Raw genomic sequence first — 19,137 nt, 5'->3', positions numbered from 1 at the left:
GTGGAACCACGGCTGGGGAGGGGGCGCAAGGTGGAAGTTTCGCCTAGGGCGCGAAACTTCCTTGAACCGGCCCTGAAGCCAGGTCATGTTCCTGTGTACATCTCACTATCTAGTCAGTAGTCAGCCTCTAGATCTGACTGTCTCAGTTGCTTTCACACTCTCTCTTTTGGCATCCTATCATCTCTTTGTCTTCTATAGTGTCCCCACTATTGTAATCTTTTTGAATGCAATTAATCCCGTACGCTGACTTCACATTCTACTCTCCTAACTTTATTTGTCTTAAAATCATTCCACTTTACACCTGCCTTCTTCCGAATAACTCTCATCTCTACTGCCTCCTTCTGATGTCTGTTTTCATTTAATGCAACTGCTCCCAGACCACAGAGTAATACTGTTAGTACACTGGTTTGATAAATTTTCACTTTGGTACCAAATGTACTATTTTTATCAGCACATCTCCTTTTAACCTTACCCTTGCTGGAACTATCGGCACTTATCAAGCTTGCTAGGTACACATAAGATTTTACTTGTTCTGAGGGTACATCTACACTACAGCGGGGAGTCGATTTAAGATACGCAAATTCAGCTACGTGAATAGCGTAGCTGAATTCGACGTATTGCAGCCGACTTACTCCGTTGTGAGGACGGCGGCAAAATCGACTTCTGCCGCTTTTTGTCGGCGGCGCTTACTACCACCTCCGCTGGTGGAGTTAGAGCGCCGATTCGGGGATCGATTGTCGCGTCCCATCGGGACGCGATAAATCGATCCCCGAGAGGTCGATTTCTACCCGCCGATTCAGGCGGGTAGTATAGACCAGACCTGAGACTCCACTGCTGCATTTCAGTACTTTATCTATTGTCCCTTTTTCAAGATAAAATAAATGCCAAGAAGATGAAGTGGTTGTAAATCCAAGCTGACTACACCAATTTACCAAGGTAGCGAAGAGTATCATTAATTGAAACGTGTTTATACATTGTCATCTGCATAAACTAAGGAGCTTAACTCCAGATCAGATCACCCAACATCACACCCTCCAACTCACAGGCGCCGACCTTCCATTCTGCTCCTACTACAACAGGGGTCGGCAACCTTTCAGAAGTGGTGTGCCAAGTCTCCATTTATTCACTCTAATTTAAGGTTTCGCGTGCCAGTAATACATTTTAATGTTTTTAGAAGGTCTCTTTCTATAACTTTATATTATATAACTAAACTATTGTTGTATGTAAAGTAAATAAGGTTTTTAAAATGTTTAAGAAGCTTCATTTAAAATTAAATTAAAATGCAGAGCACTCTGGACCAGTGGCTAGGACCCAGGCAGTGCGAGTGCCACTAAAAATCAGCTCGTGTGCCGCCTTCGGCACACGTGCCATAAGTTGCCTACCTCTGTACTACAACATATACACAGAAGGGGGCAAGATTTTGTATTAATCTGTGAAGTTCTTGTGGAAGTCTCAGTCTGGACCAGAGCCAGGTTACAAGACAGAAAGCCTGCCTCTATACTAATATATATAGGACCACAATCCATTGCCAGCACTAGCAACAGTGGAAACTATACTGTAGACAGAGTTCATGAGTTTTAACTACTGTATCACATAACCATGCTCTGAACAAACCACATGGTGGTAAAAATGCCTGAACCCTGTTTTATCGTATGAAAATCAGTGGCAAATTACAGGAACTATTTTTGGTAGGATACAGAAGGCCCAAGAGGCTAGCATGTCCTTGTTGCCCCATATAGTGGGCCCATTTTCACTCTATCAAAGTAATAAATATTAAAGCTAGATATTCACCAAAACAAATAATTCTAGTCTCTAACTTTCTAACCTCAGAAATGGAGAGCCTTTCACTTTAGATTCCTCAATCCTTACCGGTGATAGATGTTACTTCCTGAACAAATGGCGCATATAATATTAAACTTCATGTTATCTTAAGTGAAAAGCCACAAATTACCCAACATCTATGATTACTGTAGCTGCCTCTAGATTATGCGACTCTTTCATGTGTCAGGGAGAGTCCTTTTTGGCATTAACTATGGCCATTATTCAGAAATACCAGCAGCTTTAAATTTTACAAACCTTTAAAATGAAAGAGGCCTACCTTAACATCAAAGTTGCAGTCAAGTCTTCTGATTAACACAATGAAAGCATTGGAGGAGTTGTCTTTCAGTGGTGGAGGTGCTATGGGCTCACATGCATTCTCTGGTTTTGAATTTATTAGGAAGCCCTGAAACAAAGTCACAGCATACGATCAGTTCTAGCTCTATGGGACATAACGCAAGTGCTAGGGAAAAATCATACTTTCAAAAGAAAGCCAAGCAAATTCCTGGAGCTCAATCTTGTATCACTGTGAATTTTACATTATATTACATTTTATTTATTTACATAGGATCTTTAATACCAAAGTGCTGCTTGGGGTTACAGAGAAAACACAATGTCAAACTGAATATATACATGAATTTCCCTTAATTTTCCTGTTTGCTTGTAAACAGCTACTAATGTCATTTCAGAATTTGCAGAATTTCTAGTGTATGTATAGTTCAGTATAGGGAACACTGCACATAGCACAGTAACATTATCAAGATGATTTTCAACTTGTAAAAGTACTTACTAGATTTGCATTTACATGTGTAAGGTTTTTACAAGGTTTGCAGTGATGCATGCACATGCTTGAAGAAATGCTACTTGAAACACTTCAGGATTGATTTTCAGAAGTGCTTCTCTTGATGTCACTAGGAGTTGCAAGTACTTTGTAACTCTGAAGAAGCAGGTCACTTATTTTGCTGCCTTAATACAGATTTAGGCACCTAATTTTAGGCATGCAGGCTTGAATATGTTCAAAATTTTAAAAAACCTATTGTAAGATATAATTTATCACTATAAATTTTTATATCAGTTGTCAAAAATCAATATTTTTTAAAAAATTGTCTTTTTGCAGTCTTGTATCCTAAATATAAAGGTTGACTGTCTCCTAATGGTAACAAGGAAGCTTAAGCCTAAAGCTTAGCAAGACATAATGAAAGTGCCTGGAATTGTTTGAAACATGAATAATTTGAACATACTGAGTGGATGGTTTTTTTTTTTTTTTTAAATCCATGACTTGTCAAGACTACACCACACTGGGCAAGCCAGTCTGACAATTTTTTTTAATTAGTTTTAATTAATAATGCATCACCATATGATGATAAACAGAGTACAAGATCATTAAAGCAGTATAAAATGTTATTCACCTGTTGGACAAGGTAGAAGAAGCGTAACACCAGGCAATCAATAGTATCGCAATACCAGGCAGTCAGCCATGCTAAAGCCTTTTTAGCATAGTGGAGATCTTGAATGTTAATATATGGAAATTAAAAGATTCTACTTTATTTTCATTTTGTAACTTTCCATAGCTGCAGGCCTTCTGATTCTAAGGGGGGAAGTAAGCTACTTTTTGCTGACAAAATAGGAGAGGTGTAAACACCACAAAACTACTTTTGGTGGCAAACCTCAGTTTTATTTTGTCAGCAAAACAACAATCTCAATGAGAGGCATAAAGCTTTTTGCAGCAAAGTTAAACCAAAAAAGCATCAGTGTAGACATTGCTATTTGTTTTGTCAACATAACTGGCTTCCTAGCCCTGGCCAAAATGGCCATCTACAAAACCAGGGAGAGGAGGTTGGCTGACGGGGTTTCCTGCGACTCTGGGGCCTATTTCTGCTCCTCAATCCATTCACGCATCCGGGCAGAGTTCCTCTGGGTGGCGTCCGCTGGCTCCCTTGACACCTTCGAGGAGCAGTGGGCGCTGTCTGGGGTTCTCTGCTCCGTGTCCCCGTCAGGTTCCCTTTGTTTAGCCCTGTGACCTCACTCCCATTCCTGTTATCTCCTTAGTTGTCCCCTGCAATTATTTGGAATCCCAGACCTGTGGGATCCTCCCCTTAGGCTGGGGGGAGGTCCTTTAGCAGTGGGCAGGCTTCCATCCGCACACTTCCTGGATCCCAACAGGACCAGTATCCCACAATGCCTGCAGTGACTGCTCTGCTCACTGTTTTGACCTCTGCTGCACTGCAGGCATATGTCCCTCCCCTTTCAAAGTTCCAGGAAGAATCTGACAGCTGAGTGTGCTGCTCCATTTGTGGAACAAAGAGCAAATCATTAATGTGGAATGCTCCTGTTCAGCCCTGCACTTAGGAACACAGCCACAGGCAGACTGCTGTGGTGGGGATTGGGGGTAGAGGGGGAGGGAGTAGAGACTGCTGTGACACTGTACCTGCCCCATGAGGCATTGCAAACCCTTCCCAAAGCACCCTGTGGCCAGTTGTACAGTGGGATAGCTACCACAGTGCACTGCTCTCTGTGTCGATTAAAGAGCTGTTATTGTGGATGCACTCTGTCGACACAAGGAACTAATGTAGACATGCAACAGTGGTTTTAATTAAAGCGGCATATCTTTTGCCAACAAAACTTTGTAGTGTGGACAAGGCCTAAGAGAGGGGGAAGGGAAGAGGAGGAACAGGAAAAGAATAAAAGCATTTACTCTTTTTCTCATGTACATGCAAATTATAGGAAGCTGTGCTGTTGTGGATCAGAAAATTAAAGTTTACAATGGTCAAGTTGTATTTTTACAGGTTATTAGCATCATTCATACATATTCCTTAGACTTCTCTCAATTTTCACAGAACTCTGTCTCTCTCCAGAAAGGGACTGTATTGTTTGTGGCTAAAATTAAAAAGTATAGTATAGTAACTCTTCAAAGAAATTGTCTAATCATCGACAACTACTGTTACTGATTGTTGTTTATTTAAATAAACAACAAACGCATTTAATACAATGTAGGTTTCAAAAGTAATTCTTCAGGAATTCCATTTTAAGTCAACATTCATTAACATGTCATTATTTTAGAGCAGTGTTTCCAGCAGCTCCCATTGGCCTGGAGCAGCGAACCGCAGCCAGTGGGAGTCACGATTGGCCGAACCTGCGGACGCGGCAGTTAAACAAACCGGCCCGGCCCGCCAGGGGCTTTCTCTAAACAAGCGGTGTCCCAGGTTTGGGAAACACTGTTTTAGAGTACTACAACCCAAATACTGCAGCATTGTTTTAATGTAGGTGCTCCACTAAGCAAAACAGACTATAAACCAAAGCAAAACTTATTCTTTTTCATTGTCCAAAGGAAATATAAAAAGCATGAAAAGTAAATTTGATTTTTAAAATTCTTTAGATTTAATCCTAATTAGAAATAAGATACTTTGTTTTGAAAAATATATGAACTTTAAAATTAGTGTTCCTTTAAGCAATCGGGTCTTTGCTGAGTTTGTGGTGATGGACACATTACACTTTCTGTAACTATTAAGGGCAATATCCACTACAAATTCTGCATCATTGTGCAAGGAACCAAGGTTAGGTTCCCCCAAGTTTACTGCAATAGATGGAAAGGTATTGACACATACAGCATGTGTTACTTTTATTAGGTAATTGCTTATAAAATATTCACTTTATTTTAACTAGAGTAATAAATCGGGATCTTTAATCTGCTTTTAGAGAGAAGCTTTAGGCAAGTCATACCAGGCTACATTATAGAAAAATAGCTGCTCAAGTTAAGTACATGCAAATATAGAAATTGAAGGGTATGTTTCAATAAACCAGATGGCATTTATTAAGAAAATGCCAACATCTAACATGAAGAATGTTTAATGAAGGAGCTGTTATACAAGGGCTCTCAGCCAGAGATGGTTCCATATGAATGGATCATTCTAAGTGAAAGAAGAATTTACTACTTTTGTTGTACTCTTTGGCACCAGCTATTTCAGTAGCTGATAAATAATTATATTTACAATCGGTAGATCAACTGACAAAGCCTGATCATAAGCATCAAATAATAATTACCACCATTTTGAATCTATAACAGCAATTTTTAATAAACAGAAAAATGAAAGGGTTTCAGTACTACTTTCAGGAATTAAGGATCAGGACAGTTTACACCTATCACTCATCTGCAGCTGGGACTTAAGTAGATCAAGAGAGGCAGTGTGTCTAATGGTTAAAGGGTCAAGAGTTAAGAATCCTTATTTCTTTTTCATCTCTGCCACTGGCTCATTGTATGGACTTGGGCAAATTAATTTCTCTGTGTCTCAGGGCTGGTTTATACCAAACTTACATCAGAATATCTATATCTCAGAGGGATTTAAAATCCACATCACTGAGAGATGTAGCCATGCCAGCCTAACCCCGGTGTAGACAGCAGTAGGTTGATGGAAGATTTTTTCAATTGACCTAGCTACCACCTCTTGGGGAGGTAGATTAACTACAGTGATGGAAGAACTCCTCCTATTGCTATAGTGATTGTCTACACTGAAGCGCTATGTATAGACATAATCTTAGCTTAAACAAAACTAGCCCTGGTCACAAGACTAGCCCTCCTACAAGAAAACATGGGCAGGGTGTGTGAATTTATACAAGGTTCCTTTTGCAATATTTCTCTACAGTTGTTCAGTTGAGACAGGGATGTTTCCCCACAAGGAAGATGGTTCACCCACACACTCTAGAGATCCCTTGGAATTTGCACTGATACCGGGGATCAATGAGAAGTCAAGCCCTGTGCCTCCATGTCAGTTTTTGGTTTTATGTTTCCACTCCCTGGCATCAAGGCTCCAGTGAAGCCACGCAGACATGGCTTTTGCAACTGGCAGGTGCATCTAAAGCTTTGTCTGTACTACCACTTTTGTTGGTAAAACATTTGTTGGTGAGGGGTATGCAGGGCTGGCTCCAGGGTTTTTGCCACCCCAAGCGGTGAAAAAAAATAATAGAATTTTTTTTTAAAAAGCTGCGATCGCGATCGGCGGCAGCTCCACTGTGCTGCTTTCTTCTTCGGCAGCAATTCGGCGGCAGATCCTTCCCTCCGAGAGGGACAGACCCTCTGCCGAATTGCCGCCAAAGAGCCCGACGTACCGCCCCTTCCCCTTGGCCGCCCCAAGCACCTGCTTGCTCAGCTGGTGCCTAGAGGCAGCCCTGGGGTATGAAAAAAGCCACCCTCCTCACTGACAAAAGTTTCAATGACGAAAGTGCTGGTGTGAACTCTCCTGCGGGCATAGCTAATGCTGCTCATTGGGGCTAGCTCTCTCCTGCTAGCAAAGAGTGGCTACATTGGAGACCTTACAATGACACAGCTGTAGCAGTACAGCTGTGAGGTCAGTAGTACAGACATGGTCAAAGACCTTGCTTAAATGGTCTGACTGTATGACATTTCCTCCCTGAGCTCCACGGGGATGGTGAGAGAAAAAACAATTCCTTCCCTGTTCCTAACCATTGGTTCCCTGTCCTGTCCACTACATACCTCCTCCTATTTTCATTGCAGTGCATGCTACAGAGACTTCCCTCCCACTCCTGTACAGGGGCTTGACAAGGTATGTCTACACTGCAATTAGACACCTGCGGCTGGCCCATATCTGCTGACTCAGGCTTGCAGGGCTTGGGTTAAGGGGCTGTTTAATTGTGATGCAGACGTTAAAAGTATAACCTGTTTGTCTGCCTGGTGATAGGTTGCTGATGAGACATGCTATGCTTATTTGACTCTCTTTAATCTTTTCATTCATAAATCCACACCTCCTCCATCACCCTTTTCCCATTTCCTCTTGAATCCATTTTGTTTCTCTTCTGTCTGTTTTGCCTACATTGCAGATATGGTCATACTGTAGCCTCTGAGAAAAGGATTACCCTCTGTGTTCCCCTGAATACACAGCACAAACCTGCACTGGCGATTCTTGCTCCCTTAATTTGAAATAGATATTTCATGTATTTTCCCTAGAGGTATTATGTTGCATTATTCCAAGCTGATTTCCATTTTCTGTCCCCATTAGTAACCTCTCTAGGCCCCTTTGGATTATTTCTGTCGTCTCCAGTATTTATAGCATTTCCCAATTTAGTATCTCATATATATTTCATTACCTTGCTCTTTCATTTTAACTTATTAAATAAGATGGGAGCAAGCATTAATTCCTGCTGGACCCCATTATGTACCTCCCAGCAATGTGGCATGTTACCCTTTATTAGTGCCCTTTGTTTCTGAGATTTCTGCCAGTTTTCAAGCCATTTCTATCCAAGTCAATGTTAAGTAATTTGGAGTGTGAGTTTCATAGACATTGTATCAGATGATGTACTAAAATCTATATCACACTCACATACTGCATTTTTTTCACCCACTGACTATAGGTCAAACTGTGATATTTAGTTTCAATGCAGTGTAGGGATGTGGCAGAGTAGATCCATGTGATGGGGGAGGAAGTTCCTCACTGCCTAGTAGCACCTTCCCACACTGTATAGCTCTGTACAAATTAGCCATATTCTGGCCCACAGTAATTAGGAGGTTGGGGTTTTTCTTAATGTAATCAAGCCTGTACCCAGAAAGATAATGGAGCAAATAATTAAGCAATCAATTTGCAAACATCTAGAAGATAAGGTGATAAGTAACAGTCAGGATTTGTCCTGAAAAAATTGTGCAAATCAGGCTGATAGCTTTCTTTGACAGGGTAACAAGCTCTGTGGATGGGGGGAGAAGCGGAAGACATGGTATATCTTGATTTTAGTAAAGCTTTTGATACTGTCTCACATGACCTTCTCATAAACAAACTAGGGAAATGCAACCTAGATAGAGCTACTATCAGGTGGGTGCATAACTGGTTGGAAAATCGTCCTCAGAGAGTAATCATCAGTGGTTCACAGTCATGCTGGAAAGGCATAAAGAGTGGGGTCCCGCAGGGATCAGTTCTGGGTCCGGTTCTGTTCAATATCTTCATCAGTGATTTAGACAATGGGATAGAGAGTACACTTATAAAGTTTGCGGGCAATACCAATCTGGGAGGGGTTGCAAGTGCTTTGGAAGATAGGATTATAATTCAAAATGATCTGGAAAAACTGGAGAAATGGTCTGAAGTAAATAGGATGAAATTCAATAAGGACAGATGCAAAGTACTCACTTAAGAAGGAACAATCAGTTGCACACATACAAAATGGGAAATGACAGCCTAGGAGGGAGTACTGTGGAAAGGGATCTGAGGCTCATAGTGGACCACAAGCTAAATATGAGTCAACAGTGTAACATTGTTGCAAAAAAAGTGAACATCATTCTGGGATATATTAACAGGAGTGTTGTAAGACACGAGAAGTAATTCTTCCGCTCTACTTCATGCTGATTAGGCCTCATCTGAAGTATTGTCCAGTTCTGGGCACCACTTTTCAGGAAAGATGTGGACAAATTGGAAAAAGTCCAAAGAAGAGCAACAAAAATGATTAAAGATCTAGAAAATATGACCTATGAGTGAAGATTGAAAAAATTGGGTTTGTTTAGTCTGGAAAAGAGAAGACTGAGAGGGAACATGATAACAGTTTTCAAGTACATAAAAGGTTGTTACAAGGACAAGGGAGAAAAATTGTTGTCTTAACCACTGAGGACAGAACAAGAAGCAATGGGCTTAAAATGCAGCAAGGGAGGTTTAGGTTGGACATTAGGAAAAACTTCCTGTCAGGGTGGGTAAGCACTGGAATAAATTGCCTAGGGGGGTTGTGGAATCTCCATCATTGGAGATTTTTAAGAGCAGGTAGATAAACACCTGTCAGGGATGGTCTAGATAATACTCAGTCCTGCCATGAGTGCAGGGGACTTGACTAGATGACCTCTCGAAGTCCCTTCCAGTCCTATGATAAGTTTGTCTAACATAGGGCCCAATCCTGTATTTATTTAAATCCATGGGATGTTTGTCACTCACATCGGGGGAGCAGGAATGGACCCTAAGATTTGTTTCTTATACCCTGTGGTGCTATTGCTCATGGCTCAATTATCCTCTAGATCAGGGGTGGGCAAACTTTTTAGCCTGAGGGCCACATCTCGGTATGGAAATTAGTGATTTCCCTTCCCCACCCCCACATGAACACATTACTATGATTCTCTTTTTGTAGGGTTTCCTCTCTGCTGTTCACAGGATGTAACGCATATCAGATGCTGCAGCTCAAATTTGCATGAGCAGTGGATTATCTCAAAATATTAGTCCTAAATTAATATTTTTACACTAGCTTCTTAAAAATCATATCAGTTTTTAAACTTGTATATGAAGCTTTTAGTGGCTATGGTCCTGGATATTTTACTGAGTTATCATCATTCACACCACAGCATCCCTTGCATCACACTGGTCTGAATAAGCAGTGTGCTTTAAATCTAACATTGAAACATAAGGAACTACAGCTTTCTGTATAATTCACTCTCAGATTTTAAATTAAGGTTAAAGAAGTTGAATGCTTATTCTTGCTTTTAGGATTATTTCATATTGTGCCTTTGGTGGACTTGTGAAGGAACAGTATGCACTCCCCCAGCAGAAGCAGAACGGAGATGGGCACAAGGGGTGATATAGTCCCAATCCCTTCTGAGGTAGTATTAACACTGCCATGGATGCTTCCTCCTGCAGTTCTGAGCATCAAGACTTTCATTGTATCCAGGTACTATGCTGAGCTTTCCTTTACCCTCTTCTTCCCCTCTCCTCCCTTCTTCATTGTGTCCTCTTGCCGCTACTCCGGTTGCACGCCTACCCACGGACCAAGTGTATTCTGCCCTATAATCTGCAACACTAAGTGACTTTATTAGTAGGACCCATACTTTGAATAGTTCCAGTGAGATTACTTCCCCTTTCTCTGCAATCAGTTACACACATACAAAATGGGAAATGACTGCCTAGGAAGGAGTACTGCAGAAAGGGATCTGGGGGTCAGAGTGGATCACAAGCTAAATATGAGTCAACGGTGTATCGCTGTTGCAAAAACAAAAAACAAACATCATTCTGGGATGTATTAGCAGGAGTACTGTAAGACACGAGAAGTAATTCTTCCGCGCTGGACTGGGGACTGAACATGTCTGCATAGCTCCAGGATCTGTTTAAATGTACACTTTAATCAGTGCACATCTGTTGCAGACATCCTTTAATATGTACCTCAGACAGGGACCAGTGCAATGAATGTTTGAATACAAGAAACTTACTTATCACTAAAATAAACATGAAGAGCTTTATCACAAAAACTAAGTAACTTAGTACAATATAGCCACTCAGGCTATTTTTTCTGACAACCACGTTTTCTATAGGCCAGGATAGTATTTGAGCGCAATACCTTGCAAGATGGGGTCCATACTATATCAAAAAAAACCCAGTGTGAACTGTAGGACTTTGCTATATGGTAGACCACCATATTTTCCTATATAAACAAGACTAACAGATGCATCCTGTCATGGGATGGCTGGCACCTTTAAGGGGAGTCATGGCCCAATCTACCTATGATGGGCTTCTCTAAGGAGAATAAACCCACCTGTAAGCAATTAACTGCCTACTTGGCTGGGGGACAGTTTACTGAGTAATGAGCATCTGGACCTGAAAAGGCTAACAGGGCTCAGTTGAAGGGTGTGCTCCCGCAGAAAGCAGGCTCCCAGGGAAAGGAGTGGCTAGAGATGAGGGCTGCCTACTAAGCTTTCCCAATGCAGAGCTAGAAGCTCTGAATGAACACAGGCCCAGGAGGATGGCTGTGGAACCGCTGGATCCTATTGGGATCTAGAAAGTGGGCTGGATACAAGGAAGGTAAACCTGCCTGGCTTACAGTACACAGGCCCCAGGAGGAGGGCTGGAGAAAGGACAGTTACCTGTTCTGTAACTGGTGTTCTTCGAGAGGTGTTGCTCAGGTGTATTCCACAGTATGTTTGCGTGCTCGCCACGTGCACCGGTGCCAGAAGTTTTTCCCTTAGCAGTACCCGTAGTGGGGGAGCCCTGCTGCGACCCCTGGAGTGGCACCTCTATATCGCGCCATAAAGGGGGCTGCGCGCTCCCCCCACCCTCAGTTCCTTCCTGCCAGACAACTCCGACAGAGGGGAAGGAGGGCGGGATGTGGAATACACCTGAGCAACACATCTCGAAGAATGCCAGTTACAGAACAGGTAACTGTCCTTTCTTCTTCAAGTGATTGCTCATGTGTATTCCACAGTAGGTGACTCCAAGCTATACCTGATGGAGGCGGGTAGGAGTTTAAGGGTTACCCGGGCGCAGCACCGCCCTACCAAACCCGGCGTCATCTCGCATTTGGGAGACGATCGCATAGTGCGATGAAAAGGTATGGACAGAGGACCATGTAGCAGCCCTGCAGATGTCCTGAATAGGGACATGAGCCACGTAGACAGCGGACGAGGCCTGAGCTCTCGTCAAATGAGCCTTCACTGTAGGAGGTGGGGGAACCGCTGCCAGGTCATAAAAGACGGCTACTCACCGTTGTAACTGTTGTTCTTCGAGATGTGTTGCTCATATCCATTCCATTAGGGTGTGCGCGCGCCGCGTGCACGATCGTCGGAGAATTTTCTACCCTAGCAACACCGGCGGGTCGGCTGTGGAGCCCCCTAGAGTGGCGCCTTCATGGCGCTGAATATATACCCCAGCCGACCCGGCGCCCCCTCAGTTCCTTCTTGCCGGCTACTCCGACAGTGGGGAAGGGGGGCGGGTTTGGAATGGATATGAGCAACACATCTCGAAGAACAACAGTTACAACGGTGAGTAACCGTCTTTTCTTCTTCGAGTGCTTGCTCATATCCATTCCATTAGGTGACTCCCAAGCCCAACTTAGGTGGTGGGGTCGGAGTGAGACATTGCTGTGTGCAAAACCGCTGATCCGAATGCAGCATCGTCCCTGGACTGCTGCACTAGTGCATAGTGAGCTGTAAACGTGTGGACTGATGACCAAACCGCCGCTCTACAAATGTCTTGGATCGGAACTTGTGCCAGGAAAGCAGTCGAGGAAGCTTGGGCCCTCGTGGAGTGAGCGGTGAGGTGTGGTGCTGAGACACCTGCCAGGTCATAGCAAGTCCGGATGCAAGACGTAATCCAGGAGGATAGGCGTTGTGAGGAGACCGGTAAGCCTTTCATTCGGTCGGCCACTGCAACGAAGAGTTGCGTCGTCTTTCTAAAGTGCCTTGTGCGGTCAATATAGAAAGCCAGGGCTCTGCGTACGTCCAGAGAATGCAAACGTTGATCCTGGCGAGTAGCATGTGGTTTAGGATGAAAGACCAGGAGAAATATATCCTGGTTGATATGAAACGGAGAAACCACCTTAGGGAGAAAGGCAGGATGTGGACGAAGCTGCACTTTATCCTTATGGAAAACTGTGTAAGGGGGCTCGGATGTAAGCGCCCTGAGTTCAGAAATGCGCCTTGCTGAGGTGATGGCTACGAGGAAGGCTGTCTTCCAGGATAGGTACAAAAGTGAACAGGTGGCCAGTGGCTCGAATGGGGGACTTGTGAGCTTGGAGAGAACCAGGTTGAGGTCCCACGTCGGGACGGGCTGACGTTGTTGTGGGTACGTCCGGTCTAAGCCCTTGAGGAATCTAACGACCATCGGGTTAGAGAATACCGAGGACGCGAGTTCCCCTGGGTGAAAGGCTGATATAGCGGCCAGGTGAACTCTAATTGAAGATATCGCCAACCCCTGCTGTTTTAGGGAGAGGAGATATTCCAATATGAGAGGAATAGGTGCCTGTAACGGGGACGTGGCTCGTTGTTTGCACCAACAGGAGAACCGCTTCCACTTGGCCAAGTACGTGGCTCATGTTGAGGGCTTCCTACTGCTCAACAGAATCTGTTGGACCGAGAGTGAGCATTGTTGCTCTGCCTGGGTGAACCATGGAGCAGCCACGCCGTGAGGTGAAGAGATTGCAGGTCGGGGTGACGCAGCCGGCCGTGGTCCTGAGAGATGAGATCCGGACATAATGGAAGCGGGATCGGTGTCTGAACCGAGAGTTCCAACAGTGTGGTGTACCAATGTTGTCTCGGCCACGCTGGAGCGACCAGAATTACCTGTGCCTGGTCTCTGCGCAATTTGAGCAGTACCTTGTGGACCAGAGGAAACGGAGGGAAGGCATAAAACAGGTGGTCTTTCCAGGGAAGGAGAAACGCATCCGAGAGGGAGCCCGGAGCTCGACCTTGCAGGGAGCAGAACACGTGGCACTTCCTGTTGTCTCGAGATGCAAACAGGTCTATCTGGGGAAACCCCCACTTCTGGAAGACGGAATGTATGATGTCCGGGCGGATAGACCACTCGTGCGTCTGAAAGGACCTGCTGAGTCGGTCCGCTAAAGTGTTCTGGACTCCAGGGAGGAACGATGCCGTGAGATGGATTGAGTGGGCGATGCAGAAGTCCCACAGGCGAATGGCCTCTTGGCATAGAGTTGACGAACGTGCTCCTCCTTGCTTGTTGATGTAAAACATGGCCGTGGTGTTGTCGATGAGAACTAACACACAGCGGCCACGTAGGAGGTTGAGAAATGCCTGGCACGCCAGGCGCACCGCCATCAGTTCCCGAACATTGATGTGCAGAGCTATCTGGGGTGCAGTCCACAGGCCCTGGGTATGGTGTTCGTTGAGATGGGCGCCCCAACCCAGAGATGAAGCGTCTGTGACCAGGTGCAGAGAGGGTTGTGGGGCGTGAAATGGCATCCCCTCGCAAACCACATTGTGATCTAGCCACCAGGTGAGGGAGGTCAGGACCGAGTTCGGGACCGTGACCACCATGTTCAGGCTGTCCCGATGTGGGTGGTATATCGATGACACCCAGGTCTGGAGTGGGCGAAGCCGAAGTCTGGCATGCCTGGTTACGTACGTGCAGGAAGCCATGTGACCCAGCAGGGTGAGGCACGACCTCACCGTGGTAGTTGGGAAGGCCCTGAGCCCTTGAATAAGGCTCATGATGGTACAAAAGCGGTTGTCTGGCAGGATGGCTTGTGCACGTCTGGAGTCTAGGACTGCGCCGATGAATTCTATTCTCTGGGTAGGTTCTAAAGTGGATTTGTCCTTGTTGAGTAGGATGCCCAACTCGTTGAATGTGTGCACTATTATGTGAACGTGATCTCGAACTTGCTCTTTGGTGCGACCGCGCACCAGCCAGTCGTCTAGGTATGGGAACACGTGTATCCCTTGCCGACGAAGGTATGCTGCCACGACAGCCATACATTTCGTGAACACTCTTGGGGCCGAGGATAGGCCGAAGGGAAGGACTGCAAATTGGTAGTGCACCTTGCTTACCACAAATCGCAGGAAGCGTCTGTGAGGCGGGTAAATTGCAATATGAAAGTATGCGTCTTTCATGTCGAGGGCAGCGAACCAGTCTCCCGGATCGAGGGAAGGGATAATGGCCCCTAAGGAGACCATGCGGAACTTCAACTTTACTACGAATTTGTTGAGTCCGCGCAAGTCCAAGATGGGCCGCAGACCTCCTTTGGACTTGGGGATCAGGAAGTAACGGGAATAAAATCCCCTGCCCCTTAACTCTATCGGAACCTCCTCTATGGCCCCCATGGCCAGGAGCGTAGAAACCTCCTGTATAAGAAGTTGCTCGTGAGAAGGGTCCCTGAAGAGGGACGGGGAAGGGGGGGGGGGGGGGGGGATAGAAGAAAACTGGATAGCGTATCCCCTCTCCACCGTGCGGAGGACCCAACGGTCCGAAGTTATAAGGGACCAAGCACGGTGGAAGTGGGAGAGGCGATCCCGAAAGGAGGGAGCTGGATCCTGGGGGATGACTGGGGCGCCGTCCTCGACCGCACCTTCAAAAGTTCTGTCTAGGACCTGAAGGTGGTCTTGGTGGCCCTTGGTTCTGACCGGGTTGAGGGCCAGCCCATCTTCTCCTACCACCTCGCCCTCGCCTTCTGGCAGGGTCCTGTCTCTGACGAGGTGGAGGGGGGTAAAAACGTTGAGGCTGGGGCCTAAATGGTCTGCGCTGGGGACCCGCAACATGCATCCCCAAGGAGCGCATGATTGTCCTGGAGTCTTTGAGGCTCTGCAATCGAGAGTCCGTCTTCTCCGAGAACAACCCCTGTCCTTCAAAGGGCAAATCCTGTAGGGTCTGCTGTAATTCAGGGGGCAAACCCGAAACTTGGAGCCAGGAGGTCCTGCGCATAGCGATACCTGCGGCCAGGGTTCTTGCGGCCGAGTCCGCTATGTCCAGGGAGGCCTGTAAGGAGGTCCGAGCCACCTTCTTACCCTCCTCAACCAAGGCCCCAAACTCTTCCCTGGACTCTTGGGGAACCAATTCCTTGAACTTCCCCATAGAGTTCCAGGAATTAAAGTTGTAGCGGCTCAGGAGCGCCTGCTGGTTAGCCGCTCTAAGTTGCAGCCCTCCAGCTGAATAAACTTTACGGCCAAACAAATCGAGCCGCTTAGCCTCCTTTGATTTGGGCGCTGCAGCTTGTTGACCGTGGCGCTCCCTTGCATTCACTGATGACACCACCAGTGAACACGGTTGGGGATGAGTATACAAGTACTCGTAGTCTTTGGAAGGGACAAAGTACTTTCTTTCCACCCCTCTCGCTGTAGGTGGGATAGAGGCCGGGGTTTGCCATATCGTAGTTGCGTTCGCCTGGATCGTGCGGATCAGGGGCAACGCCACTCTTGATGGGACATCCGCCGCGAGGATATTTACAATGGGGTCCTGCACCTCCACTATCTCCTCCGTCTGTAGGTCCATGTTACGGGCCATCCTACGTAACAGGTCCTGATGAGCCCGAAGATCTATCGGGGGTGGACCTGTGCACGACGTGCCCGCCACTGCCTCATCCGGAGAGGAAGAGGAAGATGCCTCTGGTGGTAAGGGATCCAGGGGAGGATCCTGGTCTCCCTGTTCCTGGGTCGGAGCATCACCTGCCCTTGGGTCCGGGACGTCAGGTGGTGCAGATACAGAGGCCTCCATGCCCCCTGGAGGAGGGCGAGAGATGGTGGACTCTGGGGCCCTTGTATCAGAGTGACCCGAGCGAGAGGTTGTTGGAGCCCCTTGCGCCTGGTGGTATGCCCACGGGGTCCAGAACGACCAGTGAGATGGGCCATGGTCAGGGTCCTCTGCTCCCTCTTGCCAATGGCCTAAATCTTGCTCCCCGGTTTGCCCCTGAGGGGGGTATGCCGATCTTGACAAGTCCTCAGAGGAGCGAGACACCGATCTCGATGGCCATGGCGGTGCCGACTGCGCCGAGACGAATCCCGTGGGATACGGTGCCGTACGGTGCCGGTCTAGAGATGTTCTATCTCTACGCGGTGCCGGCGATCGGTGCCGAGATCGCGATCGGTGCCGATGACCTCGCCGGTGCCGGGAGTCGGACCTGGATCGAGACGATGACCTGGAGTAGGCCCGGTGCCGGGAGCGGCCTCTCGACGTCGAGCGTCGATCGTACCGGTGCCGAGAACTACGTCTCGACGTTGATCGGTGCCGACGATCATAGCGGTGCCGAGACGTAGAGCGGTGCCGCGATGATCTTGGCCGCGAGTACGACCGGTGCCGAGGTGATATCCGGCGCCGGGACTGCGAGCGGCGTGGGGACCTGCTTCGGGACCTGGACCGGTGCCGTGGTTCCAGCCCCTGCGATGGAGGGCGCATCAAGGCAGGTTTCCCCCTAGATTGGACCGGACGAGTCAACGGTGCCGACGGTGCCGGTGGTTGGGGCGGTGCCGGCTCCGTGAGAGCGATCAAGTCTCTCGCCGTCGCGAAGGTCTCTGGGGTCGACGGGAGGCACTGTATCACCGCCGGTCGTGGTGGTGACCCTGTCTGCACCGGACTCAACGGCCTCGGAGCCGGAGTCGACGGTGCTGGAGGCACCTGTTTTCGGTGCTCCACAGGTGGACGCGGCTCTACCCCCGGCACCGGGGGAGCCGGCGTCTTCGGCACGGAGGTCCCCGTCTTATGGGATTTTTTATGTCCCGGGGATAATGAACGGCGCCGAGGCACTTGCTGTGAGTGCGGTGCCGACGAGGTCCGGTGCCGTGGAGGCTTGTCCGACGTGGTCGGAATGGTCGGTGCCGCCGGGGCACTGCGCACCGAGGTGCTAGGTGCCGGGGCCTGACGCGCCGATGGAGCGTCCGGGCTAAGTGCCGCCTCCATAAGGAGTTGCTGGAGCCGAAAGTCCCGCTCCTTCTTGGTCCTCGGTCTGAAGGCCTTACAGATCTTGCACTTATCTGTTTGATGGGACTCTCCCAGGCACTTCAGACACGAGTCGTGCGGGTCACTCGTTGGCATAGGCTTAGCGCAGGAGGCGCACTGTTTGAAGCCGGGAGCCTTGGGCATGAGCCCGGCCACGCGCCGGGGGAAAAACGGGGGAGACAACCCCCTTAATCCCCTTTAACTATATAACAACTATTAACAAAGTGAATAAACAACTATCTAACTATATACAACTAGAACTATAACTATAACTGTGAATAACGGAATAAGCTAGGGAGAGTGGAGAACAGCTACGCCGCGCTCCACAGTTCCAACGACCGTCAGGGGCGGTAAGAAGGAACTGAGGGGGCGCAGGGTCGGCTGGGGTATATATTCAGCGCCATGAAGGCGCCACTCTAGGGGCTCCACAGCCGACCCGCCGGTGTTGCTAGGGTAGAAAATTCTCCGATCGTGCACGCGGCGCGCGCACACCCTAATGGAATGGATATGAGCAAGCACTCGAAGAAGAACAAGTGCGTATGCACGAGGTGTTCCAGCAGGAGATCCGCTGGGTGGAGACCGGTCACCCCCTCATGCGCTCGGCCGAAGCAATGAAAAGCTGAGGGGATTTACGGAATGACCTGGTTCGGTCTAAGTAAAAAGCCAGCGCCCTACGCACATCTAGCATGTGCAGGCGTCATTCCTCATTGGAGGAATGGGGCTTAGGACAGAGGACAGGGAGGTAGATGTCCTGATCCATGTGAAAAGCCGAGACTACCTTCGGCAGAAAGGCTAGGTGCGGGTAGAGCTGGACCTTATCCCTATGGAAGACCGTATACGGGGATTCGGAGGTCAGGGCCCTAAGCTCCAAGACCCGGCGGGCTGAGGTGATAGCCACCAGGAATGCCACTTTACACGATAGGTTCGACATGTGGATGGTTTCCTGCTCTGAAGCAGGACCTAACGTCCTCAGAACACCTCCCCTCCTCCTCATTCAACCATGGAGCAGCCACGCTGTCAAATGGAGCACGGCCAGGTTGGGGTGGAGGAGATATCCTCCCTCCTGGGAGAGGAGGTCCAGTCAGAACGGCAGCCTGCACGGGGGAGCCACTAAAAGTTGCAGGAGGGTCCCGTACCAATGTTGATGGGCCCAATCTGGGGCTATGAGGACAATCCGAGCCCCGTCTGCCTTTACCTT

At 47.6% G+C, this 19,137-nt stretch overlaps 1 protein-coding gene across 2 annotated transcripts in view; it reads right to left on the bottom strand.

Annotated features, from left to right (window-relative positions):
• Positions 1–19,137, bottom strand: part of RNF13 (ring finger protein 13) — a 126,375-nt gene that overhangs the window by 88,800 nt on the left and 18,438 nt on the right. For both annotated transcript variants that reach the window (XM_034780771.1, XM_034780770.1), the window contains exon 4: positions 2,099–2,224. In XM_034780771.1, coding sequence (XP_034636662.1) covers positions 2,099–2,224 — 126 coding nt within the window. The remainder of the gene's footprint in view (positions 1–2,098; positions 2,225–19,137) is intronic.

This window comes from Trachemys scripta, chromosome 9 (genome assembly GCF_013100865.1).
Source record: "Trachemys scripta elegans isolate TJP31775 chromosome 9, CAS_Tse_1.0, whole genome shotgun sequence".
Taxonomy (NCBI): domain Eukaryota; kingdom Metazoa; phylum Chordata; order Testudines; family Emydidae; genus Trachemys; species Trachemys scripta.
This window is presented reverse-complemented; position numbering and strand designations above follow the sequence as displayed.